Source organism: Lutjanus erythropterus, chromosome 21, assembly GCF_056507025.1.
Source record: "Lutjanus erythropterus isolate fLutEry1 chromosome 21, fLutEry1.hap2, whole genome shotgun sequence".
NCBI lineage: Eukaryota > Metazoa > Chordata > Actinopteri > Lutjaniformes > Lutjanidae > Lutjanus > Lutjanus erythropterus.
Genome location: NC_139337.1, coordinates 793,513 through 808,261, shown reverse-complemented (window position 1 = coordinate 808,261; position 14,749 = coordinate 793,513). Strand labels below are relative to the sequence as shown.

The 14,749-nt window shown below is 42.5% G+C and overlaps 1 protein-coding gene across 1 annotated transcript in view; it reads right to left on the bottom strand.

Annotated features, from left to right (window-relative positions):
* Window positions 1-12,305, bottom strand: part of LOC146307158 (ferric reductase 1) — a 48,510-nt gene extending 36,205 nt beyond the window's left edge. The window contains exons 1-5 of the mRNA XM_084747458.1: window positions 11,471-12,305; window positions 10,565-10,701; window positions 5,515-5,612; window positions 5,248-5,401; window positions 3,599-3,796 (exon numbers count right to left, since the gene is read on the bottom strand). Of these exons, the coding sequence (XP_084603584.1) occupies window positions 3,599-3,796; window positions 5,248-5,401; window positions 5,515-5,612; window positions 10,565-10,701; window positions 11,471-11,657 (774 nt within the window). The 5' untranslated portion in view covers window positions 11,658-12,305. The remainder of the gene's footprint in view (window positions 1-3,598; window positions 3,797-5,247; window positions 5,402-5,514; window positions 5,613-10,564; window positions 10,702-11,470) is intronic.
* Between the last annotated feature and the right edge of the window lie 2,444 nt (window positions 12,306-14,749).

Here is a 14,749-nt window from a genome sequence, read left to right as displayed (position 1 = left end):
CAGGTTTGCACAAGCCTATGCTACCAGAAACAAGTCTGGAAAGACAGCTGCATTGAAACTCTTTGATGATTTCATTCCACGGTTTGGCTACCCATGGAGATTACATCACGACCAAGGAAGGGAATTTGAGAATGAACTTTTCAAAACCCTACAACAGCTGAGTGGAGTAGGTCACTCAAGGACCACCCCCTACCACCCTCAGGGAAACCCTGCGGAGAGGTTTAACCATACATTGCTTCAAATGCTCAGAACTCTGAAGGAAAAAGAAAAGGAAAGGTGGAAAGAGCACCTACCACAAGTCATCCATGCCTATAACTGTACCAAGCATGAGGCAACTGGGTTTTCACCCTTCTACCTGATGTACGGCCGTCATCCACGTCTGCCTGTGGATATGATATTTGGCTTGGCCACTGACGAAGAAGCTGCTTCTCCAAGAGGTTATGCAGAGAAGTGGGCCTCAAGAATGAAGGAAGCTTACAGGCTCGCTTCCGAGAATAGTCAGCTTTCAAGTTCTCGAGGAAAGCAGTACTATGACCGCCACATGAAAGGTGTTGTTCTTGAACCAGGTGACCGTGTCTTGGTGCGAAACCTGAGTGAGAGAGGGGGGCCAGGCAAGCTAAGAGCATACTGGGAAGACCAGGTTCATTTTGTGAAGGAGAGGATTGTTGATGGACCTGTTTATAAAGTGACACCAGAAACAGGTGGAAACAGGGTGCGAACACTACACCGCAATCTGCTTCATTTGGTCAATGACTTACCTGTAGACCTACCCCAGCCATCACAGAAACCACTAACTGGAAGAACAAACGCCCCACCAAGACACTTACCTGTTCAACCAACTGAAGGGCAACTTCATCAGGGGGCAAGAAAACATCAGTCAAATACAAAGGAACAAAGTGTACGGGATCCAAGTAGTGACTCTTCAGATGATGATGAACCACGCTACTGGCTGAGAATACCAGTAAGGAGAGGTCTTGAGGGGACACAACCACAGCCTCTACATGGATTTCAGAGAAACCCTAATCATGTGACAACCACTGAGAGATCGGAACAAACCCCACCACTCACACCTGAAAGAGAAACCAGAACTGCACCTGTCAGTGAAAGAAGAGAGAGCATGCCCACTGTAGAGAGCAGAGAAACAAGGCACAGAACACACGAGGAGGAAGGAACTGAAGAGGAGCAGCACTTACCTATGGGATGGGAGGACGAAGATGTGATGCGGCCATCCCATGGACTGCTGCCTTGTCAAGCGGTCAGTGAGCAGCCCCATGATCATCCAGCCAGTCAGCCACAAACTCGGAAGTCCACTCGTGAGAGAAGGCCTCCCCAAATGTTCACATATGAATCGCTAGGCCAGCCCTCTTACCAGCCCCAAACGATTTGCAACACAGTGGGGGCTCATGGACTACCCTCAGTACCAATCTGGGAGATGCAGACATACCCCATGCCCTACTACCCATCAGTCAGGACACTGCCATGTCCCAAACCATACCCACTCCTACCTTACACCCCAACCATGCAATACACTGCACCATTATTTGTGTACTGATTTAAACACACACACACACACACACACATATAAATATACTTACCTTGAACTTACCTTTAAATGTTGAAAGTGTTCATAGAATCCAAGAGTATTTGAGATTTATGGGTTTGGAAATGTCTGGAGCCATTTTTATTTTTGTCAGGGAGCGTGTGACGCACACAAAATGTATGGTCACATTTTTTTTTGTAATTTTGTTTATATATACATATATATATATATATATATATATATGTATATATATATATATATATATATATATATATATATATATATATATATATATATATATATATATATATATATATGTATGTATATATATATGTATGTATATATATATATATATATATGTATGTATATATATATATATATATATATATATATATATATATATATATATATACATATATATATATATATACATATTTTCATGGTATATACAAAATAGTATTATTCATGTTCTCTCTTTGAGGATATTATTTCATTTTATTATACTAAATTGTGAGCCTTAAGGGTTAATTATGGTCTCTCTGCAATTCAGTTGCACATCAATGTCACCAGTAGGAGGCAGTGTGGCGCTGTGCTTCTCTCAAGAGCCCTCTTACCCAGCGGCCTCTCCTGCTTCCTCAGTCAACGGAGCGAAGCTGCATTTAATGGAAGTACCTGTCGCCTGTCTCATTCTTTTCTCCTGTTTTACACGGGTTTGTGAAGGTTTTAAACTTGAATAACTACATACACATGTTGTTAAATACCCTAGAATGAGTATGAGATTGATTTTGTGAGGGTAACTGGTATACATATATGTTTTTTGACCAGTGGGGAAAATGTGTTTTTCCTTTGTTTTTTTTGTGTGACCTAAGATGGCGCTGCCCGCAAAACTGCTTGTTGAAATTAGCGTAAGATGCAAACATTGTCCTGTTTTTGGCTCCAGTACATTTAATTTTTTATTAAATAATACTGTATTGGTGTAATAGCCTGTTTAAATTACTCTGTTATTGGTGTTAAAGTTTTGAGGTGTTCCTGAATATGATTAGCACTTTGAAAGGTTACTATGCAAGTCTTCAGCTCATACATTTCTTTTTTTTTAATGTTCCTCTAAATGTGAGTATAAATGGGGGGAACAAGGCCTTAAGAATTCTATTTTTCTGGATATTGTTTAATTGTAGCATGGTAGGCTAAATGTAAACACAGCTCAGTGTGTGGACTGAAGGATTACAAATTAGTACAGTAGTACAATGGTTGAATTGCAGTATTTTTATTGTGAAAGGGAGAATGTGTGTTTTACTTGAAAATGTACCCAGGTTATGTATTTTGTTTCAATTTTGATATTGTGAGTTTTGTACAGTTAAAGTCATAACCGAAAAGAAGAGAAAAACAAAAACAAAATACAGTAAGAAATATATTTTTCATGTTGGCAAATAAAGTCAACGGAGCGAAGCTGCATTTAATGGAAGTACCTGTCGCCTGTCTTATTCTTTTCTCCTGTTTTACACAGGAATCTTATCTGCATATGGGTTCTCAGCCTGAGACCTGTAACATTGGCATACCTGAATGAACCATTTACAGTCTTACAGAACTAACTGACCATGCTGAGTTCATGATATATATGCTTTTAACCATGTGTTTGAATGTGCATGACAGCTACTCCTGTGTTTAATGTGCACCCTGGAAAGTACCACTGCACACCCACAAGATGGAATGGAGTAGATGAACTATGGGGGCATGGTCAGCTGCAGATTGTACAAACAACATAACGGCTGAAGTCAATCTGAAGTATAATAATCTGCTTGATAGCGCGGAGGGTAATTATGGTTACACTGTGCAGATCTTGGAAAATATTGGTGATGGATGATTTGACCATGATGGATATACATTTGAATCCTCCAGGTACACACAAAATTTGAGGTTAAGTATCTGAACAATGCTGAAGGAATGGCAGCTGCTTGTCAACACATGTTGTTAAAGACAAGTATATCAAGAGCTGTATTGAAAGAATTATTACAAAATATGGAACATTTTATAGAATCAAGCATTTTGTTTTTACATTACCATCCTCTGATCATCTGAGAATCCAAAAGAGATGTATCCATCAGTAGGACCTGTCATCTCATAACGGATGGCTGCATCACTGGTAGACAACATCATGGCTGACATGAAATAACAGTCAGCACTGACTGTAGGGTCACAGTTTGAAGGCTGACTGAAACACACCTTGGTGATGCCACAGTCTGCAGTGGAGATACTTTTCTGTAGAAAAAGACTAAAGCTGTATTATCATGTCAATATACCTAAACCAGAGGAATATAATTCAGCCTCGGCCCTCATGACTGACAGTACAATGCTCATTCACATAACAATAGTGGTGTAAGTACATGTATGCGTCCCAAAACGTTTAGATCTGTACCTCTGTAACCAGTCCACAGACTTGTCCAAAGACCTCTGTAACTAGTTGACTGATCTCTGCAAGTAGTCAACAGTTCTCTGTAAGAAGTCCACAGACCTCTGCAACTAGTCTGCTGATCTCTTTAAGGAGTCCACAGACCCCTTCTACTAATCCACAGTCCTCTATAACTCCAAAATGGGCAAGGTGCTGGCTTAGACCTGGAGTTGGTCCCCGGGCACTGCACAGGGGCTGCCATCTGCTCCTGATACTAGGATGGCTTAAATGCAGAGACTAAATCTATAAAATTGTAATTTTTATTGTCATATATGACACAATAAAGTTGACCTTTACGTTATGTGAAGCTAACTGTATATTCCTCCTGTGGTGTACAGAAGGATGGATTTCCAGTGACGGTATCAGATCTCATTGGAAAAATTAAGCTATTGTGGATACAAACTTCCCATCATTGGTGCTATGTGATGGAGTGGTTCTATACCCTTCAATCTGGTTTCTGAGTACTTAGGGGGTGGACTCAGGATTAGAGGGAGGTGCATGAAGTAAATATTTAAACAAATCTGGACTTACATGTACATAACACATGTAATTCATGCATTACAACTCACTACGTGTAACATTCTGGGTTTTATTATGTTGTTTCCTGTTTTATTTTTTAACGCTACCTCTTGTGTCTTTTCAGTTTCCTGTGTTTTCCCGCCCCTCATCAACTGCACCTGAGGCCACTCACTCACCTGCCCCTGATTACCCTCCTTGCCATCCCTGTGTATTTATACCCCCACCAGTTTCACATGTCTCTGCCAGATTGTCTCTATTGTCTGTGAAGCTGCTTTGTGCTGTTTTAGGCCTCATGTTTCCGTTTGGACTTCGCCTATTTATGGGATTATAGTTTTGTGCCTTTTTTCCCTGTCTGTTTTTGTTTGCCTTTTGGACTCCCTGTGTTTGCATTTTTTGGACTTCAGTAAAGACAGTGATTTTCATTTGAACCTCACTCTGCCTCCTGTGTGTTCTCTGCACCTGAGTCTCAACTTCCCAGAGCTGTTACACTATGGGTATGATGCCTCCAAAGGGTCTGTGTGTGGCCAATTTCCAAGACACGCATGCCAGTTAAACAGTGCTTGTTGCTGTGGGACTGGACAGGGGATTCAGTGGACACTGCTCCCAAATCCAATATTTTTTTAACCAGTGAAGACTGTAGTGTATCATTTTTAAAGCTGTATTTGGCAGTTGGGTCTGCCACTTGCTGGTTTGGTTAGGTGGGTAGTTTCATACCCTGTTCCCAGTCATCATTATTACTTACAGAAGGAGGTGCAGGTTGATGTATTGAAGTGTCCATAGTCATTGTTGGTGTGGTGGTGGGACCTGTAGATCCACCAGTGCTGCTGTTAGTGAAGTTCAGAGCAGGACTTGTGACATCAACCCAGAATGTCCTATAATTCTGCACAAAGGATGCACTGCAGATATGTCGAAGCAGAGACATATAGGCATTGTGCAATTAAGTAAAGGTTCACTTTAAGCTTGGCAAAAGAAAAGGACAGAGTGGAATGAAAGTATAATTCAACCTTACTGGAATTGAATGGATTTTTGGTCTGCTGATGCATCTGATCTCCACATCACCTGAATGGAGGTCTTTGCAGACTCTGATCTGTGGGATACAGCAGAGTTCTGGATGCACACACACACACACACACACACACACACACACACACACACACAGTGAAAAGGAGGTTATCACATGTCTATTTAAAGGTTTATCACCTCATTGTTGATACTTTATGCTTCAAATCTATTTTTAAAGCATCATCACTGTTTCATACATAAAAACTAACTGGTGACAGCGCACCTTTACATGGATGAAAAACATACAGGTTAACAGGTGACGGCGCACCTTAATATGAATTAAAATACAGTAAACTATAACAGGTGACGGTGCACCTTAAAACAGATGAAAGTACAGTACCGGTGACACCATTACAATCTTCATGTCTACATGTTGGCATTAGCAAAGAAACAAAAACATAAGTATGCCAGTTGATTATTTGTCAAGTAAAATAATAAATAAGTTATACTTACATCAAAATACATCCATGGGAACAACTTGTGCTTGCTCATCTTTCTGAAACTTTATGGAAGGAAGCTATTTTTGAAAGCTGCTTTTTCTTTCTCTGCTGCTTCTTTCAATTCTGGCTTCTCAAACTTACTTTTGTGTTTGTACATTGCTCATTTCTGACTTATTTGTTGTCTTAACAGTTCACTCACTAACTGTCTGTTGGTTTTCCCTCACTGTAGTATTGCACATGTCCATAACTGCAATAACCCAGAATTCCACATGGGCACACTTTGTACATTCTTGAACATGAAATTACCAATTAATCATTCCATCCATCCATTGTCTTCCGTTTATGCGGGGCCGGGTCGCGGGGGCAGCAATCCAAGCAGGGACGCCCAGACTTCCCTCTCCCCGGACACTTCCTCCAGGATGAGGATCCCAAGGCGTTCCCAGGCCAACTGAGTGACATAGTCACTCCAGCATTTCCTGGGTCTTCCCTGGAGCCTCCTCCCAGTGGGGCATGCCCAGAACACCTCCCCAGGGAGGCGCCCAGGAGGCATCCGATATAGATGCCCGAGCCACCTCAGCTGGTTCCTCTCGATGTGGAGGAGCAGCGGCTCTACTCTGAGCTCCTCCCGAGTGACAGAGTTCCTCACCCTATCTCTAAGGGAGCGCCCCGTCACCCTGCGGAGGAAACTCATTTTGGCCGCTTGTATCTGAGATCTTGTTCTTTCGGTCATGACCCAAAGTCCATGACCATAGGTGAGAGTAGGAATGTAGATTGACCAGAAAATCGAGAGCTTCACCTTGCGGCTCAGCTCCTTCTTTCCCACGACAGACCAGTGCAACGACCGCAATACTGCTGCCACTGCCCCAATCCATCGGTCAATCTCACGCTCCATCCTCCCCTCACTCATGAACAAGACCCCAAGATACTTGAACTCCTCCACTTGAGGCAGGGACTCTTCTCCAACCCGGAGGGAACAAGCCATCTTTTTCCGGTCGAGAACCATGGCCTCGGACTTGGAGGTGCTGATTCTCATCCCAGCCGCTTTGCAGTCGGCTGCAAACTGCCCCAGTACACGCTGAAGTTCCTGGTTCAAAGGAGCCAACAGGACAACATCATCCGCAAAAAGCAGAGATGAGATCCTGTGACCCCCAAACCAGACTCCCTCCGGCCCCTGGCTGCGCCTAGAAATTCTGTCCATAAAAATAATTAACAGAACCGGTGACAAAGGGCAGCCCTGCCAGAGTCCAACATGCACCGGGAACAAGTCTGACTTATTGCCGGCAATGCGAACCAAGCTCCTGCTCCGGTCATACAGAGACTGTACGGCCCTTAGCAGAGGGCCCCGAACTCCATACTACCGAAGCACCTCCCACAGAATGCCACAAGGGACACGGTCAAATGCCTTCTCCAAGTCCACAAAACACATGTGGACTGGTTGGGCAAACTCCCATGAACCCTCAAGCACCCTGCGGAGGGTATAGAGCTGATCCAGTGTTCCGTGACCAGGACAAAAACCACATTGTTCCTCCTGGATCCGAGGTTTGACTATCGGCCAAATTCTCCTCTCCAATACCCTGGAATAGACTTTACCAGGGAGACTGAGGAGTGTGATCCCCTGTAGTTGGAGCACACCCTCCAGTCCCCCTTCTCGAAAAAAGAGGGACCACCACTCCGGTCTGCCAGTCCAGAAGCACTGTCCCCAGCTGCCACGTGATGCTGCAGAGGCGTGTCAACCAAGACAGCCCTACAACATCCAGAGACTTGAGGTACTCAGGGCGGATCTCATCCACCCCCGGTGCCTTGCCACTGAGGAGCTTCCAAACTACCTCAGTGACTTCAGCTTGGGTGATGAATGAGTCAACCTCTGGGTACCCAGCCTCTGCTTCTTCTACGGAAGGCATGTCAGTGGGATTGAGGAGATCCTCGAAGTATTCCTTCCACCGTCCAACAATATCCCCAGTTGAAGTCAACAGCTCCCCACCACCACTGTAAACAGTGTTAGCAGGGTACTACTCAACGGCCTCCCTGAACTTTTCCCATACCTGAGTTTTTGCTTCTGCAACCAACCGGGCCGCAGCACGCTTGGCCTACCAGTACCTGTCAGCTGCCTCAGGAGTCCCACCAGCCAACCAAGCTCGATAAGACTCCTTCTTCAGCCTGACGGCATCCCTTACCTCCGGTGTCCACCACTGGGTTCGGGGACTGCCGCCGCGGCAGGCACCGGAGACCTTATGGCCACAGCTCCGAACGGCCACGTCAACAATGGAGGTGGAGAATATGGTCCATTTGGACTCAATGCCAAGTCTCTCCAGCTTCCTCCTCTGCCAGTGTTCGTGGTGTGTTCGTTATGGACAAACTATGACTAGCACAGAAGTCCAATAACAGAACACCACTCAGGTTCAGATCAGGGGAGGCCGTTCCTCCCAATCACGCCCCTCCAGGTAACACTGTCCCCACCCACGTGGGCGTTGAAGTCCCCCAGCACAACGACAGTCGGAGCACTTTCCAGCACCCCTCCCAAGGTCTCCAAGAAAGCCGGGTACTCTGCACTGCTGTTCAGCCCATAGGCCGAAACAACAGTGAGGCACCTCACCCTAACCCCTGAAGGCGCAGGGCAACGACTCTCTTGTTCACTGGGGAAAACTCCCAGCCCACCGCCTCTCACCATGGGCAACTCCAGAGTAGAAAAGAGTCCAGCCTCTCTCAAGGAGCTGGGTTCCAGAGCCCAGACAGTGCGTGGAGGTGAGCCCAACTATCTCTAGCCGGTACCGGTCAACCTCCCGCAGCTCAGGCTCCTTCCCCCCAGCGAGGTGACATTCCATGTCCCTACAGTGAGATTCCATGTCCTGGGATTGGGTGGTCGGGGTCCCCGCCCACGACTGCCACCCAAACCACACTGCATCGGCCCCTTCTGAACCCTTCCGCGGGTGATGGGCCTACGGGAAGGCGGGCCCACGTCGCTCGTTCAGGCTGACCCTGGCCGGGTCCCGTGGGCAAAGACCCGGCCACCAGGCACTTGCCTGGGCGCCCCGACCGCAGGCCTGGCTCCAGGGTGGAGCCCCGGTAATGCCAATCCAGGCTACGTAGATATCCCTGGTTTTAAACTATTCATTGGGGGCGTTGGAACTGCTCTTAGTCTGACCCGTCACCTTGGACCTGTTTGCCTTGGGAGACCCTACCAGGGGCAACAAGCCCCCGACAACATAGCTCCCCAGATCATTCAGGTTCTCAAACCCCTCCACCACGATAAGGTGGTGGTTCAAGGAGGGGCCAATTAATCCTTATTTAAACTTAATTTAGAAACGTGACACAGGTGTATGAGTCAATAAACTATAAGCTTATATATGTAAAACTTAGTTTGTGTTATTGTAATGTTATTTATTTGGTGAATGACATCAACTATGTTGCACCATGACCTAAGTGTCTTGATTGAATAAGCCACGCCCCCTTGTCAATACAGTAGTGCAGTAGTAGTACAGTAGTGCAGTATCATAATGTCTTGTTCAGTGCATACTTTGAAGCTTGTGTGCATCGGCCCTAATGCAACTACCATATCTGGTATGGTAGTTATGCCCCTGGACTCAAGTGAGGCGTCAATCAAAAGGTCAGACTGTAGTGGAGAGATGAAAGTGCAATAATGGCGGCTGTGATGAAAGGTGCAGACACCATGCGAGTAAATCTGACTTCTCCCAACATGTTTTTTGCAATTTGCGTGGTTTTATGATGGAAATTGTGTTTTGGACTCGATATGTTACAGTATTGGATTGACTGGATCTTTGGGAATGAAATTAGACTGTTTTTGTCAAATATAATCCATGTTTGGCTGACTGGAAGAGACTGGAAGACAACACATGGTAAGTTGCCTCAGTAACTGGTTTGGCTAATTTTGTGCATTTTGAGGGTATTTATGGATCTCATTGGATGTTTTGGACTGAATATGTTACTGAACTGGGTTGACTGGACCTTACTAGTGTAACAACAGTGTATGTTACATATTATTGATCTCTGGGTTACTGTTGAGTCTTAAAATCTGAGTTCCTTAGATGTTTAAACATTGCTTACTTGTGTACATTTTTGTTTATGTTGCTGATTGTACCTGCTCCTCTGACTGTAACTGGAAATAGATGGCATATGTTGAAAAACAAGAAGCTTTTGAACAGATTGTTGTATAAATAGGCTTATACATGTTTACACAGTAGACACTTTAGCTGTGTACCTCGGATGAACACAGCTTGAAGTGCCAACACCTGGTTGGAATAAGGTTAAGGTTTGAATAAGTTGGATAAATAATTGTGATTTCAATATTTACTAAAAATAATGAGTCAGTTGTGCAGCCATCATTTCATTTTTCCCGTCTTGTTGAATCAAACAACAATTTCCATATTTCACTGCTGGTGTGTTATAGATTGTGTTATTTTTTTCCATTGTATATTATTTCAATCCAATAATTAGTTGGGGATATTTTTGTATATTTATCAATGGATAGTTCCAAAATATGTGATAGTGGTTTTCTCCAAGTTGTTCCCTTTAAAGTCTGCTGTATGGGAGAAAACTCACAGGTCTGTGGCTGCAGGTAAGGAGTTGTGTGGCCCCCGATGTCAGGACAAAGTATCCCACAGGAGTCCACCCCCCAACCTCTCTAGCCTGTAACAGGAAACCAATAAATGGTGTGGAGGCAGGAGCTTGAAGCTGAACTGAGAGAAAAAAAACAACAAAAAGAAAAAACAGTTGGGCTCAGTGTTCACATACAGCCCTGCTGACAAAAAATTCTGACATTTCAGGACACTGACTTTGGTATAGCATGAGGTAAATCACATGCTCATTTGTTTTCAGTACACTATAAAGCTCTAGGTCATTACTTTGAATGATTTTCACAATCAGTTACATTTTAGTTAATTATTAAATGATTGTTTATTAAGTTATTCATTAATTTGTCTTTATTTCAAAAACAAGCAGTAAAAGTAAAAACTGTGCATTACTCAGTTCTCAGAGTTCTCAGAGCCCGAGGTGACATCTAAAAATGTCTTGCTTTGTCTTACCAACAGTGAAGAAACTAAAGTACTGGATTTACAATTATATAAGAGGAACAACAACAAATTAGAGAGGATGGGACCAGAGAATGTGGATTATGTAGAGTAGTTTCGAGTACTATTAAATAAACTTTATTCACCTCTATTGTGATGGAGACAACAATAGATATCTCAAAACCTGAACAAAACAAAATCAAAAGCATCTGCATGGGAAGATAACCCTACACAGAAGAGAGAAAATATAATTTTTAGTCATTTAGAATCAGAATCTTCATTGTCATTATTCTCAGGTACAATGAAATGACTGACCCTTTAAGAGAGTGCATTTGTTATTTTAAAGGATATGCCCCCCCCCTTAGTTGTGAAAAGGACCTCTCAATAATGAATATATAACAGCTGCATTTTGGTAACTGTAGATAAGCCTAATGCTTACCTTTGACCTCTTCTCCAGATGTATAGCTGCTGTGGTCTGTTGTGATGGTGAAGGGTGCAGAATCTGTCTGCGGGGTCAGCCCAGAGTGGCGGGGTCGCATATCTTCACAGCTGTCCACAACTTCACCTGAGCTGTAGCACCAAACCACTGGAGCAACACACACCAGCAGCAGCACAACACATTCCATGATCAGTCTCCTCTCTGCTCATGAATGTGAATGTGAATGACAGACCACTGAGTAACACAATGCTGCTTTTCAGCTGAGAGGAGCTCAGGTGTGTGTCAAAACAATGACTGAGAGGGGGGACGGAGGGAGGAGCGTAGCATGCAGCACTGAAAGGAGGCCACAGGTGTTCACCTGCTGTTTATCGCAACGAGCTGCTCCCTGCCCAGTAACAGGGGAGACAGAGAATAGTTAACAAATCTGTTTGTGTATCTGAGAGAGAAAGACAGAGAGAGCTGTGTATGTGTGAGTTTCTGCCGTTGCTAAGTAATGTTTTTTTTTTTTTTTTTTTTTACTGCTTGGTACAATAGTAAAGTTTATTCCAGGGATAAAGACTATATCCATATAAACCAACAGTTCCAGCCATTACATATGTTCCAAAAGAGTAAAACATGTAAATAAAAAAATCTTTTTGACCTATAGTCAATTGAATACAAGGACAAGCCATTTATTGTTCAAACTTTGTTTTTTGTAAATCTACAGAAATTCTGAATTTGATGCCTGCAACATGTTCAAAAACTTTGGGACAGGAGCAACAATAGACTGTAAAAGTTGAAAGAACATCCTCCAAAGGCTCAGGGGTCCACAAGCAAAGATGGGGCAAGGGTCTCCATATAGACTGAACATTTAATTGAAATTTTATTGAAATTGCAATATGGTCTATGGAAATTTCAGAAACGCAGGAGGCACAATATGTGTTAAATGCAAAATGTGCGTCAATCTACCATTTTAAATGAAATATTGTGCTGCAGGAATTTCCTGGCCTACACATCATATTTGTACATACTTAAGAAAATATCTTTGTTTGTTACAGATCCTTGCAAAAATCACACCATAAATATCTTTAAATGAAAATAAGAATAATGATGTAAAAATGAGCATTCCTTCTAATATCGCAAATCATGTCTGAATTGCAATATCAGTCAAAATAATTGCAATTGGGTTTATTCTTCAGGTGAAGGGCTCATTGCATGGGTCAGACAGTTGTAGTTAAAAATCAAAAATGCAAGGCTCCTTCAAAAACACCAAGGCACACTGTATGTGTGTTTGTGTTAAATGCCTTTATTTTACATGGCAAAAAGAGTTTAAAAAAAAAAAGACCAATGCGTATCGACCAACACAGGTCTTCATCAGGGTCAAACAGGAGTAACTTGCACTCCTACGCTGTGTCACACTAATGAGTTGAGTGGGAGGATAGTTCCCTGTCAAAGCACACACCCACTGGCCACACAAAGTGGTATCAAATTGAAAAAGTGGGGGTGGGGGACAAAAGGAAAACAGGGGGAAAAAAAGCATAACTAAAGAAGAGAAATAAAATAAGATTAAGAAAAATACCAAAAAAAGTAAACAAATTAAAATAAAATAAAGAGAAAACAAAAAGAAAAAAATATAAAAAATAATAATTATATAAAAGAAAAAAGAAATACAGGAGAAAATGAGAAAAAGAACTGGGGAGAGAGAACTGGAAGGAAGTGAGTGAAAGAAAAGGAGGGTAGGGGTAAATCCAAATCATTAAAAAAAAAAAGAATAAATATAATGTGGCTATCAAATCAAGATGGACCTAATTGTTTCTTTGTGTACTCATGGCAAATTCCTGCTAATTACCCATCAACCATAACCATCAACAGTTCCACACTCTCCATATATTAACATCCATTTTTATATAATTCATTTCATTAACATTTTTACAAAAAAGGAGAAAAGTCACTGTCCTCATTGAAACCAAGGTATGTTAAAGGAGACTTTTTAAGCAATCACCTCCTCTGATGTCCTTTTCCACAACTTCCAACACTCTGACCTTCAGTGTGTTTGGGTTGTCATGTCCAGCTTCCACATAATGCAATGCCATGGCAAAATCAAACTTTTGTGCTTTTTTGTGCAAATGGCATTTTTATGTTCTGCAACTCTGTCTTTTAACCTTCTTTTTGTTCGTTCAATGTAAAAACAACCACAAGGGCATTCCAGTCTGTGTGGTGTTGCAGTTAGTAAAATGTCTCATTTGGGCATGTACTGTCATCTTGAAAATGATTGATTTTTACCACATTTTCACAGTGATTACAACTACCACATATTCCAGTTGCGGAAAATATTCCAGTTGCGTTTAATAATATTCCTTATTTGAGATGCTTGTTTACTGTACTGTGTGACAAAATATATTTTCAATGACTGGTACATTTTCCTTTTGGTTTGGGGCAACTGTTTTCTATTTATGGACTTAGCTCTTTGAAGAGATTTTCACCGTATCTATAGCCTTGTCATCAAAGTCTTCCTCTGTGTCACAGATGTGTCTTAGTCGCTGGAACTGGCCAAATGGAATGTTGTCTATAAGGGTCTTGGGATGGAAACTGTGGCTTTTATGCCTCTAATTTTTTATTGGAGAGCTTAAGATATGACATGATATGATAGTTCATCCAAAAATGAAAAATTCAGTCATCATCTACCCACTTTTTAGGTTTCACAGGAAAACTGTGTTGCAGAATCCAAACAATGGAAGTGAATGGTGACCAGTTTTCAAACATAAATACAGAAAATGCTTCCATACTGCTCGTCTAGTGTAATCCAAGTCTCCTAAAGTACCGACATGCCGTTTGTACACTGTCTCACCACACACATCCAGTTCAGACAATGTGCATGTGCACATGAATGTGGCTCCAAGCTTAGGATCTACAGTGAAGATTCAGGCTAAAAACATAGTGTAACTTTTTTTTTTTTACTCAATTTAGCATGTTGGGGCTTTAGGAGACTTGGATTACACCAGATGAGCAGCATGGAGGCGTTTTATGTTTTTATCCTGTTGTGGTTTTTTTTACGTCTGAAAACTGGTCACCATTCACTTCCATTGTTTGGGAGATTCTGCAACACTGCCTTCCTGTGAAACTCCAGCAGCATTTTGTGGACTGAAAAATGTCATGAGAATGAGTAGATAATGACTGAATTTTCATTTTAGAGTGAACTATCCCTTTAATCAGTGTGGTCCAGTCACTATTGTCCCCTAGAATTCTGATGTCCTCAAGGTGAGAAGCATCTCATTCGGGTGCATTTTGACAGCTCTGTTT